This window comes from Eublepharis macularius, chromosome 5 (genome assembly GCF_028583425.1).
Source record: "Eublepharis macularius isolate TG4126 chromosome 5, MPM_Emac_v1.0, whole genome shotgun sequence".
Taxonomy (NCBI): domain Eukaryota; kingdom Metazoa; phylum Chordata; class Lepidosauria; order Squamata; family Eublepharidae; genus Eublepharis; species Eublepharis macularius.
The window spans coordinates 110,044,966-110,072,629 of NC_072794.1; the positions used below are offsets into that span (position 1 = coordinate 110,044,966).

General features: G+C 41.8%; 1 protein-coding gene across 2 annotated transcripts in view; it reads left to right on the top strand.

Moving 5' to 3' along the window:
• FOXP4 (forkhead box P4) overlaps positions 1-27,664 on the top strand; it is a 163,355-nt gene that overhangs the window by 68,283 nt on the left and 67,408 nt on the right. Inside the window, exon 3 of one of the 2 annotated variants that reach the window (XM_054979224.1) lies at positions 11,932-12,021. In XM_054979224.1, coding sequence (XP_054835199.1) covers positions 11,932-12,021 — 90 coding nt within the window. Of the gene's footprint in view, positions 1-11,931; positions 12,022-24,517; positions 24,611-27,664 lie in introns of those variants that run through there. The other variant, XM_054979225.1, reaches the window with a different exon arrangement.

Here is a 27,664-nt window from a genome sequence, read left to right on the forward strand (position 1 = left end):
TTGTAATATATCATTAACACAAGCTGAGAAAATATCCAAGGTTTTTCTGCCTATTTATATTGGGAGGCTGTCCCCCCAGTATAACTGGTTCTCCCGTAACAGACATGTGAACCAATGTTTGAAAATGGAAGCAACACTAAGACTAGATTGAGAACATAAATGATTGTGATCTGTTTTTGTAATTTGGACGGACAGGGGCTTCTCAGATTACTGGGGTTGTCTGGTTATTCTGGTATGCAGCCTAACCCACATGAATACCAATAGTGTTACTTGTTTTTATTTCATTTTGTAGGGAAACGTGCTTTCTTTCATGGTTGGAGCTAGCCACTGACATTAATAGGTCTTAGAACTTTGTGGTTTCTGTGTTCTGTGGAGTCTGCTCCTGAGGACTACTCAGAAAGCTGTAGCTGGTGTAGAATATGTGGTTGCTTATCTCCTGTTGGTGGTGGCTTGTCATAATCATATATGCTAATATTCTAGTTTCCTGTAGACAAGCAGACATAATTCTAGTCTAGATCTTCAAATTATAAAGGCTATAACTGCTTGGAGCCTGCATATTTAGGAGATTTCTTTTCCGTGTTTTTGGGATTGTTCTTGTCGGTGGAGGTCTCGGTGAATCTTGTACAAATGGTTGCTCTTCAACTCTCTTCCTTCAGACAGCCTTGGTAGAGTCTAGAGGCAATGCAATATCTTACTTGGAGAAGTCTTTAATGAACAGGGGTGTGGAAGGGATCTTTTTATGATATACAGTGTTAGAAGCAAGCTTATTTTACAGGGTTTTTTAAACTTCCTATCCTGAGCCTCAGGGTATAGAGTGGGGTAAAACCTAAATGCTTTTTTGTGAGCTTCATTGCATCCCAAGAAGATGTCAAGGGACTGGTAACTGCCTAGCTGATGTTAAGTTTCTATTACAATATTATTTTTGGTTTTTTAAAAAAAATATTGCCTCAACTAATCATACGTAGATACTTCATAGAGTAATATGGATATGTCTGTTCCTCTTACAGGGCTTTGGCTTCATTAATCAGCGTAGACATATTTATAGATATAGTAGTGAACTTCAGGGCTATTTCATCAGGTTGGAATAGCAGATTCTAGGAATGTTATTCTTCATGGCAATGAGATAGTAGGATCAAATCTTTGAATTGGCTAAAGGATATTGTGGAGAGACAGAGAAGCATGTGGTATTTCTCTGTCAAGGCATCAGTGTTACCACTTTGCTTAAGCAGTATAGTAGCCTAGTTTTATGTTTAAGAATAGATATATTTTTGCTTCTTTATTTTATTATCTTCCCCTTAACTTGCTTTCTTTTAACTTGCTTTCTTTTATTCTCCTTTTGGATTCTACTGTCTGATCTTGTACTAAACTAATTATGGCCCTCGTTACTTTCAGTCTGATTCCTTATCCTCCATTATTTTCTACCTTTTCTGTGTCTTTTCCCTGCATCTTACTCTAGAGAGAGTTTCTTTTGCTTTAAATTTATTCTTTTAAAGATTATTAATTTGCTTGTGTTGTGTTTTTCCCTTTCAGTTCTGGCTTACTTTCTTGTTACATTTCCTTTTTTTTTCTTTTCTGAACTTTAAAGCCCCTGATATTTTTCACCATGTTTATATCCACAGATTTAATTTTTTCTTTTCTAATCTTATTTTGGAAAATTGATTTTCTGTTCACTCCTGTTCTCAAAACTTCTTTCCCTCCAGTTTTTAACTTCTCAAGTTTTTGCTCATTTTTTTCATGACAAATCAGATGCCGTTCATTCCTGTCATTTTTGTCTTTCATGTTTCTGAAACTTCTCTGCCTTCATTTTCTTGTTTTCCTTCTTTCTCTATTGCTGCTTTGTGTGATCCTTCTGTTTTCTTCCAAGATTTTTACTTGTGCTTCTGGATCCCATTCTTAAACAGCTCTTCACCTTTTACTGCTTCTAGGTTTAATCATCTAATGGTCCCAGGTGAAATTTCTTTGGAAATTTAGTTTCGTCAACTTTTTTTTTTTTAAACTGCTTCTGAAACTTCCTTTTAGCTTGTGCTGCAGTGGAATTGTATGGTCTTGGTGGTGCTGCTGGACTCTTTGATTTTGCTACTACAGACTAACACGGCAAACTCCTTTGAACCTTTACACAAGCAAACTGATCCCCACATCAAAAGGAGCTGTTTGCATCTCCATATCAAAGAAGTTGTTTACATCCCTCCTCTCCTCCTCCCCTCCCCTCTCCTCTTCTATATTTGACCAGTTTCTTTCTGCCCTCCATGCATCTGATGAAGAGAACTGTGGTTTTCGAAAGCTTATGCTACAATAAAATTGGTTAGTCTTAAAGGTGCTACTGGACTCTTTTTGATTTTCCTTTTAGCTAGCATCTTCCCCCAACTTTCTTTTATTTCTAACTTGCTTGATTGTATTTCCTTCCTCATTGTTTGGATTTTCCTTTATTCAACTTCTTTTTAATCCTTAAGAATTTGATTCCTATGCTTATTATTCAACATACAATTTTACTTTGTTTCAATCTACCCAGCAGCAATGGTATTCCGTTCTACTTCATCTTTCTTTAGGTACTGTTGGTTCTTATTTGCATGATCTTAGTTTTCATGGTTCTGTTTAGTTCTGGTTTTATTCTTGCTTTCAGTCTCCAATCTGTCCTTGTTGTCTTCATGTCATAGTCTTGCAATTTTTCTTCTTGTGTCTGAATGCTTATTGTTAGAACTAAAAATTTACTTTTCCCTTGCATTCTTTCCTCCCAGTTTGTCATATTGTCCTATTTTTAAAAATTCATAAATTGTGTTTCTGCATTGTGCTCGTGTAGCTTGTAGGTCAAAACAGCTACTGTTGATGTTACTGTTTTTCTTTTCACATTAGTGATCTTGGTGGAGATTTTAATACTTTTTCGTGATTATTTAAGCCATGCCACTTTCATTTGCCAAATATTGATCGAATGCATTATTTTCTTATTTTAACCCAACTACAATATTGCAGTACTCTTTTTTTCTTATTCACACTGCAAGCTTCTTGTACTTTGCTCTGTTTTTTCTCCTATACTTCAAAAAATAATCAGCTTTTGATTTATTTTCACTGGTTACTTTTTCCTTATATTTTAAACATTTTGTTACTTACCTTCATTATGTAGATTCTTATCTTTCTATCTCTAATTTCTTTCTCTTCTCTTCTTATTGAATTTTGCATTGTTGCTTGTTAAACACAATGTTAAAGTTCATAATAGTGCCAAGCCATTATTTATGCTATATAAATTATCATTTCATGTGGACAGAGGCTCACAAGTAGCTCACAAAGTAGAGAAATTTCCAACTGGCAGTTCCTATATTTTTGAGTGCGAGGTCAGTAACATAACAATCACTGTAATACGTCTGCTTTAGAAGTAATCATCACACTTCATCAATTGTCCTCTTTCTTGGTTCTAGACCAAAGAGGTTGGATGCAGAAAACTAACCACGGTTCTGCTCACTAAATAGATCTTTCCTGCCTCCTCCTTTCTCCTACTGCCTCTTGCATTTCCTGAAAAACTGCTTCTGAGGGCCAGGAAACCTTCAGGAACAGTGTAGGGTGGAGCATATAGAGGGTTCAGCTCAAGTGGGAAATCAGATTTCACCTTCTACAAAGTGAACTACCTTGAAAAAACAGAAGGAACCTTTGGATCTGTAGAATGTGATCTAAAGTAATCAAAAATCTCTTTGCTTTTTAGTGTTGTGGGCAATGGCCCATCAAATTTCAGTGCATCTGGCAATCCTATACTACATGTTGTCATTGAGGCTCTTTTCTAAAACTCTTAAAATGCGCACAAGAGGTATAGATAGGGACAAATGAGCTGCTGCAGAGCTTTGCCAGTCCAAACAAGCCAGAATGGAAAATGGACAAGCAGTGTATGGGCTCTTGCATATCACTCCCTCCCCATTCAACAGAGATATGTGCTACAACAGGTGAGAGTAGGAAAGTGCAGAAATTAAAAATAACATACATAACTGGTATGTAACTAGAGATGGGCATGAATCGAATTACGACCCAAAAAAACACACGAACCAGGCCAGTTTGTGGTTCGTGAACCAGTGGTTCGTGGAAGCTCGTTTCTATGAACTTCCATGAACTGGTCTATTGGTTCGTTTGGGTCGTAAAGGGGCAGTTTAGGTTGTTTGAGTCGTAAAGGGGGAAATGGCCATATAAACTTTTCCGGCGGCTTGCAAGTGGCAGGTCCCTTTATTAGGTAGTAGGCGGCAGGGGGCGGGATCCCCCCTTGCCGCCTGCCAGCTGATAGTTTAAAGGGACCTGCCACTTGCAAGTCACAGGGCCCTTTAAACTGCCGAAACCCCAGCCCCAGACCCAGCCCCACACTTACTTTGACCAGTGGGCCAGCAGTGTCCTCCTCCTCCTCCCGCCGTGGCTGCCATTTGAGAGATGGGAAGGCCATTTTTGGCTTCCTCCACCACCAAAAACGGCCCCCCTGCTGCTTAAATGGTGGCTGCAGCTGCCATTTTGAGGTGCAGGAAGGCTGTTTTTGGCCTCCACCGCCCTGCAGGCCCATGGAGTGGTGAAAGAGGTCAAAAATGGCCTTCCCGCCCCTTGCAGGAGGAGGGGGAAGACACCATGGGGCTGGAGGTTAGGGCTGGGGTTTGGGCAGTTTAAAGGGCCTTGCCCCTTGCAAGTGGCAGGGCCCTTTAAACTATCAGCTGGCAGGCAGTGAGGGAGGGATCCCCCCGCCACCTGCCAGCTGATAGTTTAAAGGGCCCTGCTGCTTGCAAGGCATGAAAGGGCCCTGTAAACTGTCAAATGCCCCTTGCCCTGCCGCTGCTAAGTGGCCAGAAAGGGACATTTAAACCCCACGAACCATGAACTGGTTCATAAACTGGCCCCAGTTCGTGGTTCGTGAAAATCCACAAACCACGAACCTCATGGTTCAGTTTTTTTGTGGTTCATGCCCATCTCTAGATGTAACCTGTGTGTGTGTGTGTGTGTGTGTATAAGAGAGAGAGAGGTCTGCTGTTCAGTCCTATTGGGGAGCAAGGGAGCTAAAGGACTAGATGCGTTGTCACATGTTGATACGATGTAGAATGTTATCAATTTAGGATAAAAATATTAATACCTTTTTAGACTTAAAATAATGGGAGAATGTGAAGCCTGTAGTTGGGAACCACTGATGCATGTGACATCACTGCTCATATCATTTGTACAGGAAAATGGCAGACATCATGAAAACCAGTAGAAGTGTTATTGGTGGAGGGAAGGCTGCAATTTTCCAATGATACCAAATTGTGATGGACTGCATAGTGAGAAGTGGTTTCGACCCATTAATGTGATCCTGGCTGTGATGCAGATGTTTGGATCCCCAGCAGCTACTTAGTAGTGTTTTATGTTGGTGCTTCGTAATACAACAGTCTTTGTCTATAAGAAGTCAGAATTTTCTTTGGTCATTTACTTGTGTTTTATTTGTATCACTTGTGGGGAGGAATTGCAACTGTGTTGTAACTGGTTTACAGCAAATTTGACCTGGTGGGGTATTGGATAATAACACTCAAATATTTAAGTAAGTAAAAAGGTCGCAGGGTGTCATTCGTGCTGGTTCTGCTTTCTAGCAGCAGATGTTCCAACTTTTTGTTCCTCGTTTCTCTCCCATCTATGATTGTCTAGCGGTGGGGGAGGGTAGTACAAGCTCATGTGGGTGAGCTGCATAGTTGTCACAGGGAGGCCCCAGTGTGAGAATGTAAGGCCATGTCATTTTTTCCTGTAAATCTTGTAATTTCGTGCTTCAGAGCACAACAAAGTGAGAGAGTCAGCAGGGAGTGAATTAAATTCCCCCATGAGAGCTCCTATGGGGTGGGCTTCTTACATTCTGTCTGCAGTTTCCTTAGCTCTCATGCACCATGCTGTGCATCCCCTTAATCGAGCAGCGGGCTTCAGGCTGCCTCCTGCGTACCAGCCTGGCTTGGTGCCCTCTTGACATGTTCCGGCGCCCGTCACGAGCCATATTCTTCTTGCACAAGCTGCTACCAGCTTAATAAACTCACAGAGACTTTACAGGGTTCCCAAAGCCCATAAAACAGGGGGCTGTCCTTACTGTCCTCTTGTGAACAAAGCTCCTGTTGTGTGGTTAATGCAATTAAATTGGGGCTTATTGGAGACTTCATACAGCTGGCTGTGGCATCGCAGTTTCCTCTGGCAAGCTGGCCTTCCAATCAGTATGAAGCTTGTGCAGTAGCATAGCTCTTTCTCTCTCCTCAGATTCCTCTTGAACTTTGGTAAAGGGAAAAAAGTGAACATTAGAAAAACTAGGAAGCAACCTTGTGAAGTGCTAGAGACTTCAAAAGGTTCCTTTCAGGGAGTCTGGTTAAATAAAGCTCCTGTGTAGTGCTCAATACTGACTTTTTTTGTACGGAAAAAATCACTACCTCTTCCGATACTTACGTTTCTTCATTTGTAAAGTTGTCAGAAGTCCTTCACAGCAATCCTTGAACTTAGTTTTGTTGCTTTGTGGTATGTATATATATTCTTTTCTTTGTGGGGTCAGCAATATTTTAAGAGCCCACAGTTTAGCCAGTAGGGCTGTGGAAGTGAATGGATCCAATCTGATCAGTGCTGCTGTGTCGTGAATATAAGCCTAAACCTTTCGAATTGCAACAAGTCTCCCTTCTGAAGAGAAACTGAGATCTTCGGCAGAAGTTACTGCAAAATCAAAGCTGTTAAAGGTCAGCAGGCTTTTCGGTACATGTTGGAAGTGGATAAAAGTGTTCACTGAGCTGTTGCTACAGGTATTTGAAAGCCAGATGGTGCAACTGAAACTTTAAACCTGTTGAATTTTGAATGGGATTTCATTGTGGCTGGCTTTTTTTGTCATATTGGCTAGTGGCCGTCTAGTAAACCCTTCCAAGGAAACTTCACTTTCATTCCAGAAGAAAGCAACCATCTCCTGGATATATAAAACAAAACAGAAATAAGCTGTTGATTATCCTTTGCATATGTAAACCTATACGCTCTGATTTTTAACCTTTGTGTTTTAAACTTTCAGCCCGCGTTATCCCTTCATTTCTAACTGTTTTAAAAATACGTAATGTGGTGATGTCTACTTGTCCTGTATGTCTGACAAATGTGATTTTGAAGGAGGGTTTTTTATTTTTTGATGGACAGCTATACTTTGGCTTTCCTAATGTGGGATGTTTGTGTGTTCCCTGCATGTTTCATCTCAAGATAGCTATGGCAGGCTTTCATAAGTGCTTCTATAATGTGAGAGGAGTAAATCTGAAAATCGTGCATAACAGTAAAAACAAAGTTTTGCTGCTTTTCTGTGTTTAATGACACTTTCATAAAATTCCTGGTCTCCTTTGGGAGTCTGTTCTTCTTTAAAACAACCAGCAATGTTTTTGGTTTCTGTTGAAAGATGCATACATATAGTGTGCTTTCATTCTGTAACTCTGTAATATCTGATCCATGTGCAGTGTGCAACACAGATCATATTGAAAGTGACAATTAGTGATCCTTTTAAAATTACCTTAACATATGTACAGTGCATTGTGTATTTAATATATGCTTTGTAATTATGCAATGTATAATCAAAAGAGTGACAAAGATTTTATCCTTTCTGTGTTTACCGATTGGATATATGTCTGGGAGAGACATGTATAGTATGAGCAATGTGTAATGTTTGTGTCTATTGTTATATATACCATGTTTATATTGTACGAATACAATTCAGTGCTACATATATAGCCCAATTGGCACATTAGGTTGTATATGCTTTTAAAGTTATGCACAGGTCTTATTCATAGCTGCAACAATGCAATCTCTGTATTGCATTTATATGTGGCAGTGTATGCAATTATACTGTGTATGGCTAAGTGTGCACATGCTAATATGATCCATGTGTAGAAAATCAGCTGCTCCTCCAAACAGAGAGAGTATGGTACAGTATGTAAGGTTTAAATGCCTGACGGAAAGTAACTTTGTTCTTTATAGCTGGAAATGTGGAAAATTAACAAGCGGCTCTTTCTCTGGGACACACCCTGCAAGTGCCTCTGCCGACTGGGGAGAGCACAGCCGCCCTTTGGAAGCCAGAGCCTTGATTTACGGCTGCGGTGTTGACAGCTCAGTGGAACCCACATGCTGTTCGCAGCACCGCCAAGCTGGGCTATGACCCGCCGACCTCTACCCCTGTGCTCCCCCCTCCTGTCTCTGTGCTGTAATAAAAACCTGTCTTGCAGGCAGGGCTACAATGACTTTGTTGTTCAGAAATGTACCCAAAAAAAATTCTCAAAGCAAAAATAAGGAACGTATGAGGAAGCAGGGCTTTGGGAGCAGCCGCTTTTGGTACCACAGGATTGTTTGTGTTAGAGGTTATTCTCTGCTTGCAGCCTGCTCTTGGCTCCTGAATGAAACTCCGCTCCTCCATGCAAGCACATGCTTTTTCCCCTCTGAGGTCCACCTCTGTGATCACCAGAACAACTTTTTCATGCTTGTGTTCTTTTCAAGTTCCATGTCTTCATGCATACCTTTCTCTACGCCTCTCTTTTCCTCTTTGGAGGTCATGGTTATGGTCAATCTTTCTTCATACCCACCTACCCCCTATTACTTTTGAGGTCAGGCTCAGGAGTATTAATGTTGTTTTTATTTTGTGGTGTTCTTTAGCCACTGGAAGTATTGGGAGACTAGAATTTATATCTCTGCATTATAGCCTTAGGGTTCAAGGGGCTCAGTGCATCACTTAGTCTAACCCTATCCAAAGATTGTATAAGTGCTGTTTATTTGATGTTATTTATATTTTAGTCTTAGCTGCCAAAAATATTTTTGAGTTTCCAAGATTTTTTTAAAAAAATCTATACTTATAAAATCAGTCATGCAAATAAATCCAGAAAGCTTTATAAATGTGCCTGACCCCACATTATGGTTGTCAGTTTCTCTTATTCTCCCGATGAGGGGGGAGGGACCCACCGCTTCCCTTGGGTTTTTCTCCCTGGGGAAGCCCGGAAGCACTTCCTCTGCCTGTGTGATGACATCACTTCCAGGAGTGATGTCATCATGCAGGCCTGGGAAGTGCTCCCGGGCTTTGCACTGGGCCAATTTGTGCCCCCAAAGGGGGGGGAGCATGCCTTGGGAGGTGCACCATCCCTTTTTGTGCATTTTTACACACAATGCAAGGACAGACTGGGGAGAGAAGGGGATTCACCTCTCATTGTGGGAATGAAACTACAAAGCTCAGGGAGACATAGCATAACAGCAGAACTCAGAAGGTGGTGGTGGTGGTGGTGGTGGTGGTGGTGGTAGTAGTAGTAGTAAATGTAATGGACTTTGTCACTAAAGCAGGAATGTTTTTTATTAAATTTTACTGCTCTGTGCTAGTTGGCAATGGAATGCTCTGGTGCTCTACATGCCCTGTAGGTGCAGCTTTGCCAGTAAGTTTCCCACCATTGTGTGCACCCACCAACACTTGCCTTCTTTGGGAGTCCATTGCTGTATGAGTTTTCATGTGCTTGAGGAAAAACTCATTGCATTGATGGGGTTTTGGACAATGTGATTTTTGGTTAAGCGCAGATAGAGCCTTGTTTCCCCACCCCACACCCCATTCCCCAGTGTGCATGTGTGCATAGCTGCCCTGAGCAACACTCACATTGACACACACCTTCCCTAAATATTCCTTGGGGTGGGGACCCCATTTATGTATGCTCTCAAACTCAGTGGGTTGATAGTTTAGAGGGAGGACTGTGTTCTGTGTGATTTTGGTGCTGTTGCATACAAAAACAGCTGCCCCCAAGCCTTGTTTCCCCTCCTCCCTAAAAAGAACAGCATGTGATTGCACATGTGTGGCCAACGTGCATTCAACAGGCTAAAACTCATGAAAACAAAAAAAATAAACAGATCAGATGAAACCAGCAGTGCCGCAGCTGGAACAAACCAGTAAGGGAATGGAATTATTCTGGAAACATTCCCCCCCCCCCCCAGTAACCGAAACTGAAACGGAAATTTTCTTGGTGCACACTTCTAGTCATTAATATACTAATGTTATGCAGCTTTATTTGTCCCTTTCTCCTGATCAGGTAAATGAGTGATGCCCTGAATGCCTTGATTGTATGAGTGTGAATAAATTTAAAATGAATATAGGCATGACAGGATGGGCTCAGTGGATCAGCTGGCTAGGGAAAAGTGTGTTGTCCCTGGAAAAACCAGGTTTATGGGTAGGGAAAAAGAACCGGTATTACTTCTGGAATCCTAGATAGTTGCTGTTGCTATGGTACCTTTTACAGTTTGGTTGTTGTACCAGCTACACTACTCTCCATTATAAAAACTTACTGACTCTAACTTAAGCTATTGCAGTGCACTGTATGCCAAGTTACATTAAAGAGAAACTTCAATTAGTTATGAATGTGGCTGCTCATCTTTTGTTCAGAACAAACACAACAAACCATATTACAATACCACTGGTTACCAGTGTTTTTCTGGGCACAGTTCAAGATACTCTATAAATGTAGCTTAAGAAATCTCTTCTCCCATATGAACACCCTACATGCTAAGATTGGCCGATGAGGCCCAGCAAAGGGTATAATCATTTGTGGATGCGCGTTTAGCATTGGCTAAGAGTAGGGCTTTTTCAGTGATTGCCCCAAAGTTATGAAACATCCTCTGTCTGGCTCATTTGGTCTTATCACTTGCTTTCTAGAGACAAATGTTCCACTGGGTTTTTAGAAATGAAGCTCCTATTAATTACTAGTAAAGATTTACCTCCTGGTGTTTGTTTCTGATATTTAATGGTTTGCTTATTTTTGTATTATTCTGTAAGCTGTTTTGTTGGTGTCCAAATATTGTAACTAAATAGACAGCTGAAATGTTCCTCCTAATTTAGAAGTGAGCTCCTTCTAGCTAATTAATAAACGTATGTCCATAGTTAGCATACTGTCAATTTGCAGAACATACTATGCCCATCTGTTACTAAGATATATAGACACAAGGAACATAATATGTGATTCAGGCCTTTCTTGATGTAGCCAGTTTCCTGGTGATTTCTGTGATCATGGCAGCACGTTTTTCAGTAGAACCGACTGCAGGGCTAGATGCTGGAGAGCTTTAACTGTCTTTCTGAAGGGCTTGGATATTTTGGTATATTTCTGCATATATGTACATTTGTGGGGATGGTTGTGGCACATCATGTGGGAGAAGCTTTAGTCTATGTGAACTGATCCTGTTTCTTCTGGGACTAAATTGTTGTCTGAAGACGCTGGATTTTTTATTTATAGCCCCATTGAAGCTGCTTGCCCTTCAACACTGCAGCCTTCCTAAGATATAGATACATATTACTATGGGGTTTGCATTGCATACAAAATGGGCACAGAAGGAGAAAGCATTGTGGACTCATATCATGCTGGAGTAAGCAATGTCTTATTTACCAAGGAGAAAAGAAGATCCTATGGGGGCAGTAAATTCTAGCTATACAAGACTGTAGGGCGAATACCTTCATTTTAAAGGGGCTTTTCCTTGTCTGCCTACAGAATGCTATTCTTAGGCCCTTCTTCTAGAACTCTATATACATTCTTGGCTAGCAAGGAAGCTAGGGTTATTTTCTTATCTTCCTATCTAGTCTGTTCGCTTCATAAATAAAGCTTTTGCTACTGTTAATCAGTTTGGTGTCTTCCTGACCACTGCTTCAGTACTCTGCCAATGTATCAGAGCAGAAAGCTCCAGTTTAATTTCCAGTGCTTTCAGTTTCTGGCTGTTTTTCAGATTTTCCAGGGCTACAGATGCAGCCCTTCTTCCTTTATGCATGTGGAATGCTAACAGAAAAACATGGCTGTCTAAGAGGTCCTGTGCAGTGTGATGTGTTTTGCCATCCTTATATGTGAGCAGATATATTTGATTGCTTATAACATTTTCATCAGAGTGCACTGAGAGGAGTCCAGAAAAGGGAGGATAACTTTCCCCCCCCATCATCATGTTCCATCTCTTTCTCTCCAGGCTCTCCAGGTGGCACGCCAGTTCCTTCTACAGCAGGCAACAGGGCTGACCTCTCCAAGCAGCAATGAAAATAAGCAACCAGCTGTCCAGGTGAGGGGTTGCAAAAACTTGGGTGCTTTCTTTCTGACTTTGATAGGCTGTGTGAGGATGGGAGCTTTCTTGCAAAGTAGGCCTCTTAAAAGTTATGCTTGCAGTATGTGATTTCTAAAAGCATCATTAGTTTTCTGAATCAACTGTGATAAAGTAATAAGACATATACTAGAAACCTTGCATGCCAATCATTGTATTATTCTTGGGAGGCACTGTTGCTGTCATTACACAAATAAGGAACAAAGACTGACACTTGTCCAGAAGTCATGGACTCATAATTTAGTGAATTGGAAACCAAGGTCCTTGGGATTTTGGAGGCTGAGAACTTGGACGTAGAGGAAGATTTGGGCACTATACTTGTTACGAGAAACCAAGGAAGCAGGCTACAAAGAAGAAACTATAGAGATTGAATCAGATGGAGGGGGTTTTGTGGTGGTCTTTGGGATTAACACAGGGAGAGGGTAATAAGGGAAGAGAGAGCCAAAATGCAGCCAAATTATGCATAAAGGGGTCCTGTCACTGATCCCCGGCATCACAAACAATTTGATCCTCACTCACAAACCTCCTGGGATATTCATTCTTTACAGATAGTGAACCAGTTACTAGAGGACCCAAAGGCACTCTGCACCAACTGTGATTTACCTGGAGTGGGTGGATTTTCTACCTACAAACTGAATTTGTAGGCAATATATCTGGAAGATACAAATGCCCTGTTAGGTAGTGTATTAATTGGTTTCTCTTCTTCACAAGAAGTGTGCCTTAAAATTTACACGTGGGATTGGGTAACAGGACATGAGATAGCCTGTTGAATACACTTATCGAGATGAATAATTGAGGTTAGGAAAACAAACTAAAAATTTTTCACTGATGTGCTACAATGTTCTTGATTGTAATGAAAACTACTTTTAGGAGATGAAAAGAGCTTTGTTTTCTAACAGCAACCATACACAATATCCTTCCTTCTGATTCCACTGCCACCAGTAATGCTCAAAACATTTTTAAAACGAAGAGATGAGATAGTGTGTTTCACATTTGGGAAATGTGATTATCATTATATAAATGGTGCAGAACTGGTACTTTTATATTTGACTGTCCACTTAAATGAACACTGGCTTCTGCATAAGTAAGAACGTGAGAAGTAAGAATTACTTGAGGCTCAGAGCTGCCATTGCTTTACATCTCTTTCCCACTCTTCCTTATAACATCTCATTTAACAAATTATGCAATATGAGGTAATCACATTGTGCACTGCTCCACCCTCCCTGGCATCAGCCAATTATGTAAGGTGGGGAATGACGCACAGCGTGATGATATAACATTATACACTGTATTAAAATAGATGTTGCAAGGAAAAGTGGGAGAGACAACAGCTGTGTGTGCCTCCTGTAACATCCAGTTCTGCCCAGCCTGCTCCTTAGCTGCAAATCTAAAAGCATCCTGCTTTCAGTTTCAAATATCCATGGAGATGTTGCCAAGATGGAGGTTGTTGCCTATATACATTCCAGCAAGGGCAGCAGGTTTGGGACATGAAAGGGCTTGCAAAATGAGCATAAATTCAAGTCTAAAGGAGGAAGCAGCGAGAAAGCCCAAGTGGATGGAAAGTGACAATTTAAATAGCTGTGTGGAGGGGCTCTCCCTTCAGGCTAATTAAATTTATCAGAGAACAGCAGGTTACCTTATTAGAGCCACGTGGGTTTAATTAACAAAGGAAAGTAATTAGCATGTGTTCTCTTGGAGCGGGAGGTCCTGCCTATACCACACTGAATTGCTTCCAAAGTTTGCTGGCAATGGAAGAAACCCAGTGAAAGAGTGTGTGTATGTGTGTGGGGGGAGGCTGCCTTCTACTTATCCAGATGCCCCTGAGAATCATATCCACACGATGGTCTTGGTACTGTCTGCATCAATGGGCAGGGAATGACAACATGGCCAGAAGAATGCAAGAGGATCAGACTGCTTTTTCTTTCATTTTGCTTCCTGATATCCAATGCATGAAGAGCCCACTCCAGTATCAGTTTTTGTCTACTTGTGTCTCAAAGATGGCTGAAGAGGCAAATCTTCAGAACAACTACACAAGTTTATATAGACCGCTTACCAAAACTGGCAAGTCAGCTTTGGGGAGGATTGCTAATTCAACATGTCATCATAATTAGGGTGTCTGACTATTTCAGTGTAGTGAAGACTAGTACCTCTGGAAAAGTGATATTAGAACTAGCGCAGAGTTTTTAAGAGTATCCATTCAACAAAGAAGCTTTGCTTCATTTGTTCTTGTCTTCCATCAGACATGATGACAACATCCCTGCAATGTGTGAAATGACTTCACTTTATTCAAAGATGTTTCAAATGAAGCTCTTTTGGGAATTTTCCACTCAGTGCTGTATGTGTGTTTTAAAATAAGCTTTGGATTAAGCCCAACTCCCTCACATAATGGAACAGTGGCTGTGGAAGCCCATTATTTGAAGTGTTTTAAATTTAGGCAGAGCAGACGATTGTAGGGGAAATTCCTGTATTGGCAGAGAAGACTTTCTTAATGTCCTAGTGGGTCTCTTCCAGCCATCTCTGCAGGGATTTTGTGGGACATGATGGAATCCCGACCTGCCCTCAAACTTCCCTCCTTCTCTTTTTTATTCCCTCCACCTCCTCTTTTTCTCAGGCCTCCTTCACACCTGTCTGAAAGGAGTAGGCCCCTGCTGGAGATAGCAGATCTTCAGCCATCTCTATTAATGAGTTTAACTGAAAGTGAAGAAGGCAGAATCACTGCTGATATTATTAACAGCAATAATTCATCAGGGCTTCTTTTGAGCCAGCAGCTAGCTTTTTCCAATAGCATTTTCAGGAAGGAAATGCAGTCACTGAATGGAAAATATCATGAAAGAACAAAGGCAGTAAGGGTGAAGTCAGATTCCTGTAATGTGTGAGTGTCTCCCCTTATTATTTTTGTGTGTGTGTGAGCATGCCCATCTTTCAGGCTTTCCCCCCCTTCCCATTTTTTCTCCCCTTACTGGCTGTTTTCCTATTGACTATGAGTGTGTGCGTGTGCACGCATGAGCACATGTTGTGTAGCTTTGCCTTTCTAAGCTAGTCTCATTCTGTCACTGCCTGTTTATCTTCCCTTTCACCCTCACTCATTTGTGGTCTGTTTTCTCTCCTGCACTTTGTTTTTCGGTTCCCCTTGCTCTCACTCCTCCACCCCCACTCCCGCCTTTCCCAGTCTCCTCTCTGTCCCTCCAGCTGGATTTCCCGGAGTTAACAGAGCCTGACTTCTGACTCCCTCTCCACCTTTTTGTTGCAAATAAACTTGTGAAAGTTGTAGACATAAGTCAGGAGTAGCTCATAATTCAGCAGCCTTTCTCCCCTCCTCATGTCCCAGCACTACAGCCGGAGGAGGACCTGAATGAGAGGAGATACAGGATTAAGCAGAGCCTTTGAAAGGAAGTTTATCTAACTGTGGAATGGTGTGGATGAGATTGACCAGGACAGCTTTGCCAGGCAGGGTGTGGGTGGAGATTATATTGGTGAGGGGGGTGGGGAGGTGTAGAACAAGACGAGTGTCTAGATTTAGTGATGGAGTATAGAGAGCAGAGTGCACATAAGAGTATTCTGAACTTGTACTTCATATAAACGCTGGGCTGCAGCAGGGCTCACATGGAGTGGGAATGCTTCCCTGATGCTTTTTCAGGGAAGCAAAACCGCAGACTTTCACTTTCCCCACTTGCTTGGAAGAGGTTGCAGTGGCTGTCTCCCAAGCTTGCTCTCAACCCATATTAAAAAAAAAAAAAAGACTTATCTCTTTCCCTCAGCGTGCTAGCTCTTAGCCCAATTTTTCTGCTGTGAGGAGTTTATTAAGGGGCTATAACTGTAACACTTGCACTTCTGGACACAGAAAGGAAAGTGGCAGTTTCCAAGTTCAGAGTAAGAGTGATAGGACCTCCTGGGCAGACAGTGAGGATAGATTTCCTCTTCAGTAATTTACGGAAGGGGTGGATATGGTGAAGGCAGAGGACAGCAGCGTGAAAATGGTCGAAAGAGCTGGTTCTGTGTAACCAGCAATTTATGGACTGAGCTGTACCATGAGTTAGAAGGCACAGCCAAGGTAGAAATTGGTTAGCTGCGTCCTCCCTTCTCAAGTTGTTTTTAGCACTGCATTCTACCTTCACATGCACATTGTGAATATTGAGCAGAGCCAAAAATCTTTTGATCTTAATCTTTTGTTGGTCTTAATGAATGGCACCATGTCAAATATCAACAGTTCGCTCATTTCAAAACTGAAAGTTTAGTCAAACAAGTTCAATTACTTTCACCTCTCTTGAAAAAGGTTTTTTTGTGTGTGTGGCGTGTGTGTAATCCAAATACGGTCTAGTAAAGAAATTTTAATGAATAAGATCAAGTTGGCTGCCTGCCTCTTGACTTCAGGAACCTCTGTTCCATTTTGGATTCACAGCTGGACACTAATTCAGCAGCCTGGCTTTGGAGACTCATCCAGGTGATAGCTTCACATAGTCATGGCAGGTCTCTGCAGAAGGGCCCACCAGAGCCCTGCCCTGTTCACTTATGTTAGACTAGCTGTATTACACTAGAAGGAACCTGATGCAGGCTGAATCCACCCTACTGTCTGGACTGCATGGACCAGAAATGGTGACATTGTACATACGTTCCCCCAAATTTCAGCCATATTGTCTAAACGAAGTGTGCCCCTTTTTTTTAAGAATGCTCTTGAACTTCCATTGACCTCAGTGCAACATCTGAAATATTTAAATAAATGCTTTGTTGAATTGAGCTAAATTAAATGTAACATCTGCATACTCTTTTAGCTTCAAGGAAACTAAAGGTCACGTTGTCCAACCCATGGGCATGCATGCATCCTGTTTATTGTGCTGCAGCATATCTTCAGTGCAATGAAGATTGCTGCCAGGTGACTTTGATATAAATAGTAAAAACATATCTTGTTGCTAATCACTTTCCTGTAGCTCACGTGTACTAAGATGCTTGTTAATTTAGGTCCATGCTATGCTGTCTTAGCAGCAAGGCCTCTGAAGCATGATACTAAAACATGTTGTGTATAATGATTTTGAACTTAATTGTGGCTGCCTTGATTAAGGGCAAATAAATTTGCTCTGTCAGTGGTAGCATCTAAGACAACTGAAGAAGTCATAAGCTTTTTTTCTATATATTATTTTTAATCTTGTACCTCTGCTGTCTCCTTGATTTCTTGTATTGGCCTTTAAAAATTATATATCAGTCACTGCTATTTCTGCTTGACTAGCTGCAGACATAGGTTGAGACAAATAGCCACTTCTGAAAATTTTCATCCAAGTATGAAAATATCAGTCCTGTAAGTGTTGGTAGTGGGCATCTAATTATTTCTGAGAAATAAGAAATCTGTCCTTGGCTGTGATTCAGGATGACTAAGTATTTCAGCACTGTCATCTTGCTGTTCCTTGGTTTACTATGAAGTGGATTGGGGGGGGGGTTAATTCTGGACTGGATAGCTTGAAACAAAATTCCCTTGATTCCCTTTTAAAACTGCTTGCCATCCAGGAAGTCTGCTGCTATTTGAAGAAGGCAATTTTTTGCTTATCCATAGAATCATTTCAGTTGGGGGCCATAATCACTTAATCATTTTTTCTTTTCTCAAACATGGAAGAAAAAAATCCTCAATATACAAGAGCAGCTGCTTTCTCTTGGGTATTGGACCAGCAATGTGCAGATTTTCCCAACAGTTGCCAAAGGTGTTTTGATGAAACTTTGATAAGATTTTGGAAACAGGTTCACACAAGCTGACATAAAATCAATTGAGCCATTTTGAGTCAGTTGCACTATACACCTATCCTCATGATCCTATGGTGATTTAACAGAATCTTAACTGGTTGCTATTCATCCTGTAAACAATTCATTTTTCTTACAGGGCAGGATGGTATAAGCGAATGGCATGCTGCAGAATATTGCTTGGAACTTTGTTTTATAGTTGGAAGAAATTGCCACATAGAAAATTCAATTCCATTTCTCTACCAGTGTTTTCACCTTTCCATTCCACTGTGGTAGATGAGGATGATAATAACTGAGCTTATATGTCGCTCTTCTAGACAGGTTAGTGCCCCACTCAGAGTGATGAACAAAGTTAGTAATATTATTATCTCCAGCATTAGCTGGGGAGCTGGTGCTGAGAGGAGTGGCTTACCCAAGGCCACCTGCTAAGCGGTTGGCAGTAGTGGGATTTGAACCAACAGAGTGCTGATTTGTAGCCCAACCACTATTTGTGGATGAGTTCGTGATGGACTGTGGTGGTCTCAAGTAACACATTTCCTGCCCTAGGAAATATTTTGCAGTTGAAATAACTAACTTAACCAATAATAAATAAATCATATAGATTGAATGATTTTGTGTAAAATCATTTGATGTTTATGCTTTACCCTGCTTGTGCATCTTTATGGCTTTCCCCGCATAATTTGTAGTGAATGAAACTTGGGAGGAGAGGATAATACATATAGTGGTTGAGGATAGAAGTTATTGTGCAATGAGGAAAACTGAGACTTGTGCTAAGTAAAAATGTCCCTTCCCTTGATTAAAAGAATTGTTCCCTACTACATCTTTCTACATCTAGGACCTACTGACTATCTCATGCAAGATACAATTCCTACTGAGAAGGAATGTGCAGGAAATAGTGGGCAACAGGGTGCAAAGTACCACTTCAGTTGCATAGTTGTATATTGAGTGGTGTTTGTATGTATTGCACCAAATGGTCAGATTCTAAGCATTCTTACCTGCAGCACAGTGCATAATTCCTCAGAGTCTCTCCATACAAGACTTCTTACATGCGGATGCTCAAGTGACTTACTTTCCGTGTGGTCTTATATTCAAGCGTACTCTGTCTCCCTAGCAGTGCATGTGTATCCACAATGGGAGAACAAGTATAAGATCTTTCATTTGATCCTACTTGTGTAAGATGTCTTGTGTAGAGAGACTCTCAGGCATGATGATTTAAATAGTGGTGACACTCCATCTTTGGTAAAACAGCTCTAGAACACAAAGCTCATGTGACTTTCAGAACCTTATTACATAACTAGAAACTTTTTTAAAGGAAAGAGCTGAATTTTCTGCAATAGCATAGCTATGAAGAACTTGCAACAGCAAAGATATTTATATTCCTTTCTCCTTAGTACCTTGTCCATTTTGAAGAAAGACTGAGGAGCAAATCTGCCATCCTGAGAAAATGTTTGTAACAGGAGAAGAAAGAATAGTATAAGGAAAGAATAGCAAGTTTGGAGCAAACTGCAGGAAATTGCTTTTCTTTTGTCTGCTGTGGCAGGGAGGGCACTGATGTGGAAAAGTGTATTTTGTTGATTTGAACTTGAGTGAAATGGGTAATGAAGACAGATCAATACTGGCCCCTCTGCATTCCTTCACTTCAAGAAAAGCAGAATGGCCTATGTGTCTGCTGCAGTACTGAATTTTTTTTCATTTGATCTTAACTGCAGTCGGTCCTTATTTTCTAACTGTGGTAGTGATAGTGTTTTGCATCCCTATGTAGATCTATAATGAAGGACCTAATGCTGTAATATACGGGGCAGGCAGATGGAATAAACAGGTCCAAATGCTAGATCTCTGATTCACTTATGTGGATTAAAAAGTAAGATGAAGCCTAAATTTGTGCATGTGTATATGCATGTTTGTGTCTGTGTGTTAGACTAGAGCAAAGCATATTGTGTACAGATTTGTTCGAGCGTGCTCAATTTGTATATGTTAACTACACCTGTCACCTTTACATCTACTATAGCTTGCTAGCTTCACTCAGATTTTTTTATGTGGTGGTGAGCGTTATTTTGTATTTACTCAAAGGAGATCTGTTTTACAAGTGCACAAAAAACGAGATTTCAGCATCATTTCTAAGTATGAGCGGTAGCATTCATTATTCTAGTGACAGTCATGCTTATTAAACCATACCCCTCCCCCCTCACACACTCTGTGTTCCTCAAAGACAAATTGATATGCAGGGTATGGGATCAGTCTCTGCCTTACTGAGCTTGGGGGTATCTTACTGCACTCCTAACTTTAGGTGTTTTCATCTGGCAAGGACAAAACAGTTGAGGACCTACAGTATTATCCTGATGTAAATAGAACATTCCATCCTGGGTACCAAGACAGCACCCCCCTCCCCCCAGTCCTCCTTCGGTACCACCATCTCCTTGTCCTAAGAATCTGTGCCTTTCTTTATTCTGCTTGAAAATCTTTATCAACTTCAGTGAGGCTGATTAACTTTTTTCAGACTTTCAATAGGTCTCACTTCCATTGACAGATTTATTTTCCACCCACTCTTGTGCTTCATCTCTAGGACTGGTGTGGAGGGATTCTAGCTAAGCCTTCTTGGAAAAGCATCCCAGAGAGATTTAGTTCTCCATTCAGATGCATTGTCAAAGATTTGTTAGGAGGCCAAAGCTGTTAGTAAGCAGTTTTGTGGAATGGCAATGGGCCAGCAAGTGAGTCACTGCCTGTCTTAGCTCACTGTTTGCCAGATGCCAGCTATGACACACATACACCCACAAACCATTCTTGGAGAGAGAAATTCAGCCTCCCAGTCTACAGGCACAATGCTTCTGTTGTTGTTATTGGGAGTGTTAATCTTTAGAGAGTGGAGAAGAGCCTACAGTTCTTGTGAAAGATAAGAAGAGACTGGGGACAAGGAGTCAGTTTGCATGTAATCTTACATGGTAGCTTTCTGACTTGCCTTTGCACCAGACTGCATATTAAGTAATGTATATTTATTTGATCTAAAGCTATTACTGTTTCGCCAAGGTCATGTTCCTATATTGCAACCACTTTGTAAGCTATCAAAATTGGGCTCTAGTGCTTATGTTCTGGTATGCCATTTTGCATGCTGCAGCTCAAGACATTACTATTAAAGGAATAGACTACTCTGCTGCTTTTTAAAATAGTAATACCATTTGCATTGCCAGCCTAAAGGCAGGGATGCACATGGCAGGAAAAAACCACGCTGACGCTTGTTTGGAGAAAATTGGCCACAACTTTATCGGTTACAGGATCAAGGAGCTATGGCTGCGTAGGGGCACGGATCCCAGCATCGGCTGGCCCGCCTGCCCACCGATGACACCTCACCCCTCCAGCACGCCTGCTGCAGGGGGAAAACCCGGAATGACGGTTAAGGGAGTCACACTGGGCGGTGGCCTCTGTGTGGCTCCCCCATCACCTGGACACAGGCCTTCTCTGTCAGCCTCCCGAGCTGGGCTTACCACTGCCAAGCCTGGTCCGAGATCCCTTATGGGGATCCCCATCTATGGGGAAACAGTGCCAGCTGGCCCTGTCTTTCCCCGACGGGATCGGTGCCCCACATCCAAACTGCCAACAAAAGTTGTGACAAAATAACTTGACAAAATGTGAACCTCAAACATTTCAATGAATAAAACAGTACAAGACATACACTTAACCAGTCTACCTGACATCAATGTGTAACTAACTAAACCCCAAGGTAACGCTTACCCAAGATCTGAATCAAGTGGAGGGTGGGTGGGGATCGCTGTTCCAAGGCCGACTGAACTGTCACCGGCTGGCCCGAGCCTATATACTTTTTGGGAGGACGAGAAGGAAAACTTCCCTTCTCAGGTCGGATACCTCCCCTCTTCTGGTTGGTTCCCCTGCCCAGCCGTCTGCCCCGATTGGCTGGCTGCCTTCTTTAGAACTACGTTGCCCAGCCTGCCTTGGGAGCCGCGCGTCCGGGCTGGGACGGCCGAGATGCCGTCCAGCCCCTTTTTCTCCCTGCCTGCGGGCCCTGCAAATGCCGGCGTGGGTAAGTTCCGCGCCGGGTGCTTATTCTCAATAGGATAGTTGATAGTACATATTGGTCAGCTAGTGATTAGCCAGGAATGGCAGACCAATATCAGTCTCTTCATGAAATGAGGTAAAACCATATATTTTCTGTCAAGCTTCTCTTACCTCAGCCTTCTTCTAGTTTACTTAGCTCTTGCAATGCAAATGTACCTAGAAGTCCAAGAAGAAAGGATACATACGACCAACTGTGGCTATCTGATGTTCTAGAGACTGTGCTGTTATTGAGAGGCTGCTTCAGCCAATCTTTATTTTATTTATTATTAAATTTATAGTCCGCTCTCCCTGCAAGTGGGCTCAGTGCAGATAACATCACATATAATATAATCACAGTAAAATCCCATTAAAAGAAAAGCATTAAATTCCGTAAACAAAAAACTCTAGGCAGCAGCCCATATTGCTTAACTCAGCCAAAATATCCCATGAGATGGAAACTGGCATACAATATTAAGCATATCAGTGGAAAGCCAGGGTGAGAGGATGTTCAGTTTACTTTCTACTTTCAGTCTACAATCTACTTTCATGTAAGGAAATCTTAGCCTGTGTTTATTTTAAGTCTTACTGTTCCAGGATTGGATTTTGCGGACAGCCGGGCAAAATTGACAGGTCTGCTTCCAATTCCTGATCTAGGCTTTCTTCAAGCATATCATAAAAACCTATGTTTGTGGAAAGGGTGCCTCACTTGCATAAGAGAAGTTTATAACCTAGCAGGTTTACAACTTATTTCTTTGTTTAATTTCCCAGCACATAAACTGTCTTATACAGAGCTAGACTGTTGTTCTGTCAAGGTCAGTAATATCTACTCTGACTGGCAGCAACTTTCCAGGGTCTCAAGTAGAGGTCTTTCACATCACCTGTTACCTGATCTTTTTAACTGGAGATGTTAGGAATTGAACATAAGACCTTCAGCATGCAAAGCAGATGCTCTGCCACTGAGCCATACCATCATCTCTCCAAGGAGAAACAGAATATTTTCTTGCAGTGTTCTGCAGAAGAGTCCTATACCTTCCCATTTCAAGGTTCCCACTTGTTTTTATCCTCTACTTTCTACTTTGATGGCCCCAATATCTACCAGCCATCAACTATATTGATGGCTGATTGCATCTACTCCCCAAATCCCCATGAAATAGAACTGTAATTTTTATGCAACATGTTACAGTTAACTTGCTGTGCACAGAAAGGGAAGGCCTAAAGTTGTCTTTTTTATCCTGCACAGAAATACATTTTTGGTTCTGTTAATAGCCTCTGTGCATGTTTGGCCTGTGGTTCTGCAGAGCTGGTCACTGAACTATCTTTCAGGCACATTATGAGCTCCAACACTTATTATGATGAGATATAGCTGCTATATTGACAATTCTCATAGTAGCACTGGGCAGAAGAGGAAGATGAGTAAGCAAGGTAGCACATCTCTGGATAGGCTGATGTAGCATTGATGAATGACTTCACCTTTTCCATGATACAGTCAAAAATGAAGAACAAGAAACCTCCCTAGGATACTCCATCTTGTAAGAACTGAACCTTATGTATATTTTTATCTTCCTGCCCCTCTTCCTAAGGAGCCTCCACCATTCTTGGTGTCAGCGCAGCATTTTACGAGAGAGGGGAAAGCCATTTGATGTAGACAAAGGTTTGTATGAAAATATAATTCTGCTTTGTTAGCAGCCATCACACTCTAAAAAGCACCGCTTTTGTTTTCTTGTAACGTTGTGAAAACCTCATGTCGGATCGAAAGCTGCGGCCCTCACGACTAATCGCCTCTCCTTTGTGTTTTTAGATTATAGGGGCAATTAGTGTTGTCAAAACCTCTGGCAAGTCTCTTTGCTCTTGACAGGGTGTCAGTCCGACGGGCACAAAATGGAAGGTGTTATAACTCTCCGGTAATTAGAATGCCTCTGATTTTGAAAATGCCAGCCAACGTGTATCAAGCTAGATGCACGGTGTAGTGCTGGGGGTTGGTGGGGAGGGAGTTCAGATGGGGGATGCAGATGAGCAATTAATTACAGGCTCTCATTCAGAGCACATTGCAGGCTGATGAACAGCAAAGGGAAATTAGCGTGATGCTTGTCTTCTAGTGAGTGGGCATCAACTGTGTTCTTTCTCATTCTCCTAGTGCTGCTGCCTGAGTTTCTTTCAGTTGATTTCATTGCTTCATGCATGTAGGAACACCCATTCAATTGGCTAGACAAAACACAAATTACCAGCAGAGTTGTCCATCAAGGAAATACAGGTCACAGAGGACATGGACTTGCTATGAGAATAAAGTTACAATACAGTGAAGTACCACACTGATGGCTCTTCTCTATTGATGTCTCAGTGATATGTTTGGCTTTGTACAAGTGCTTTCAAGTAAAGATTGGGAGAGTGTTGCAGTTATCTGCACTGTTGACTTGGACTGTCCTTCCAGTCTGGGTTTCATCAGGACAGACTGAGGGGTCCCATAGCCTTGATTCATTGACTGATTCTGGTTGGTAATGCCTCTTTAGTAAACTAGGAGTAAGCCCAGGGCGGTTAATAAATAACTTCAGAGTTAACTCAGAGTGACGTGTGAAATGACAAATGAAATTTTGGGCACCTCCCTCAAGCCAGCAACCTGAGTAAACAGATAAGCCTTGCAACTTGCCCCAAAGGTCAGCAAGCTCCTGCTTGCTTGAACCAACAGGCCTGGAGGGGGATAAAATTCCCAACTGGAATTCCCTCTGCTTTGAGAGCTCGATCTACTCCGCAAGTGAGATTTAATCTCTGAGTAAAATTAAAGGTAAGAATAATATTCCTTGTGTCTTGTCACTTGCTGATATGGGGTTGATATTCTTGTGGCAAGCCTTGCTATTCCTGAGTAGATCCACTAACTAGAAGGAAAGAAGCAATGTTCCTGCGGTGTCTGTAATGAAGTTCTTTCTGCATTTCGGGGGAAATGCAGTAGATCACTAATGAAGGACTCTGCTATGATTAGCTACAGATTGCAGTAGTTGTTTCCGGTAGGATATGTGGAAAAAATACAGCCTTTTTAAAAAAAATACATCCCAAATATGAACCATTTCAGGTCTAGGCACATTAGGCTTGTTTTTCCATATTATTCAATAGAGTGCAAATTGTGGCTGGCCATCTTGTTTAATGAAAGACATGGCTGAAATTCTCTAGTCCCATCCCACAAGCTGAAGACAAATTATTTAAAAACAAACACTAGGTTGCTGGTCAGTCTCAGGCAGGTTCTTCCAGAGGCACACAGCCATTTTTAGGGAAGAGGGTTAGGAAGGGGAGAGGCAAGCATGAGGAGGGAAAAGGAAGAAGAGAGGCTTGTATAGCAAAATGTTAGTGTGTGTCATAGTGGAGTTGACTGGTTCTCTTCTCAGAAGGCTGAGAATGTTGTTTGCAGAGTCAGAAAAAGGAGCCTTTGGCCTGCTGTTTACTGCTTTTGGAAACACCAATGAAAGTGGCCTGAAGGAAGTTCTTCAGCTAATGACTTAGCAGTGATCAGGTGATGCATATAGAAGTGGACCTGGTTTTACAAAGCCTCTGGTTCTGATAGGGTTGCTGGTAGAGATGGGCATGAAGTGAAATACGAACCAAAATTCATGATGAACCAGGACGGTTCGTGGTTCGTGAACCAGCGGTTGTCAGATCCCATTTCTGATGAACCACCATGAACTTTAGGCTGGTTCGTTTGGTTCGTTTTTCGGTTCATCACTGCAGACAGCCTGGTGCTGGCCAATCAGTTTCCTAGGCATTGCAACAGGGGATGGACTTCCTGCAGACGTTCTGCTGACCTGGAAGTGGTGATTTGCTGGCCCGGAAGTGACATTTTCACGAACTGATTCGTGAACCGGGGCAAGTTTGTGAAATTTCGTGTTTGTGAAACAAAAAGAACCACGAACCGCATGGTTCTTTTCTTTTTTTTTGGTTCGTGCCCATCTCTAGTTGCCGGATCCAGGTTGTGAAATTCCTGGAGATTTGGGGGGTGGAGCCTGGAGAGGGCAGGGTTTGGGGAGGGGAGAGGCCTCAGTGGGGTATAATATACCATAGAGTTGACCCTTCAGAGCAGCCATTTTCTCCAGGAGGACTGTTCTCTTTTGCCTGGGAATCAGTTGTAATTCTGGGAGATCTCCAGCTACCACCTGGACGCTGGCAACCCTAGGTTCGGACCTGACTGTAATTCATATTTATTGTGCAGATCAAGCTGCTAATCAGGCTACCTATAAAAACTTGCCACCTCATTGGTTCATTTACCTGTCAGTCAGCTTTATATCCTCTGTTCTGCTTATCCTATAACATGACAGAGAGCAGAGTGGTGTAGTATTTAGAGTGTTGGACTAGAATGTGGGAGACTCGGCTTTGAGTCCCCACTCTGCCATGGAAGTTTGCTGGGTGACCATAGGTTGTTGAGGGGAAAGGTGGAGTATAAATAACATAAAGATAAATAAATAAATGGGCAGGCCTGAAAGGCAATTTTTTGTTTAGCTGCTTTTCCTTCAATTTTTAAAATGCCTTAAGCCATCACCACCCCTTCTTTTAAGAAGGAAGAAAAGATATGATAAAACACCGTGCTCCTGCATTGCTAACTAACGCTGAAATTTGCTCTGAGAAAATAAAAGAGGCTCGGCAGCAGTTGCTCCAAGCAGAGTAGATTGGGCCTTGCTATTTTTCTGTCCTTCTGCTTTCCGCCAGTCAGCTGATTCCTGGTGGGATCTGTTCATTAAGGGGACAAAGAGTTGAGATTCTTGGAGAAATTATTATTTGCTTTTCTCCATTGTGAAAAATGAACATTTATTGCCGACCTTGGAGGATTTTAAACCAGGTATTAATCAACAGAACTATTATTTAACTGCTAAATTTCTTTAGAGGCTTTCTGCGAGTTTCCCTAAATATTTTTGATAAAAACCTTACCAGTAATGTTGATTGGATCGTCCCTGTCTTTATTTTATTGCTATTCTCAATTCTTTCTAAAGAGTTATGTGAATGTAGACTTCTCTTTGCAGAAGCCACATTTGTTCTTCTCTGTTTAACAGTATTTTATCACTGTTTTCCAAGTTAATTGAAATGAAAATTGGGCTGGTAGAGTGTAACACTTGCATAAGGAGGTTGCTTTTAGTGTTTAAGGTACCAACGATTCTGAAATCTTATATGGTTTTGATTGCTTGTTGGTATTTAACTTTTGTCAATTGATTGTTATGCAAAGGGGACAAAAGGACAACCTTTTGGAAGAGTTCTTTGGCAGTCAGGAAGAACTATGAAGGAAGAAACAGGTCTGTCATTTGGGGGTGCTCTTGGATCCAGGCCTACTGCTGGATAAACAGCTATGGCCAGGAATGCATTCTGCTTCAACTTGTTAACCAGCTGCAGCTTTTCCTAGAAAGAAATTACCTCGCCACTGTGGTGCATTCCCTGGTTACAACTAGATTAGGTTACTGCAATGTGGTAATGTGTGGGGCTGCCCTTAAAAGAGTTCAGAAACATCAATTGGAGCAGAATGCTGCAGCCAGGATTTGGAGTGGGCTGTAGGGACTGTATCATTCCAGTCTTGGCCTATCTACACTGGCTCTTTATCAATTTCTGGGCATAATTAAAAGTGCTGATGTTGACCTTTAAAGTCCCATACATGGCTTTGGACCAGCATACTTGAAAGAGTACCTACTCCCTTATGAGCCTACCTGACTGATACAGCCATCTTCCAAGGCCCTACTTTGGGTGCCCCCACCTTCTAAGATTAGAAGGTAGTGGCTAGAGCGATGGACAAGAATGGATTTGAGCCCAGAGACCAACATGGTTTTCAGAGCAATAATCTCTTGAGGGTCAGAGCTCCCTTCTTCAGACA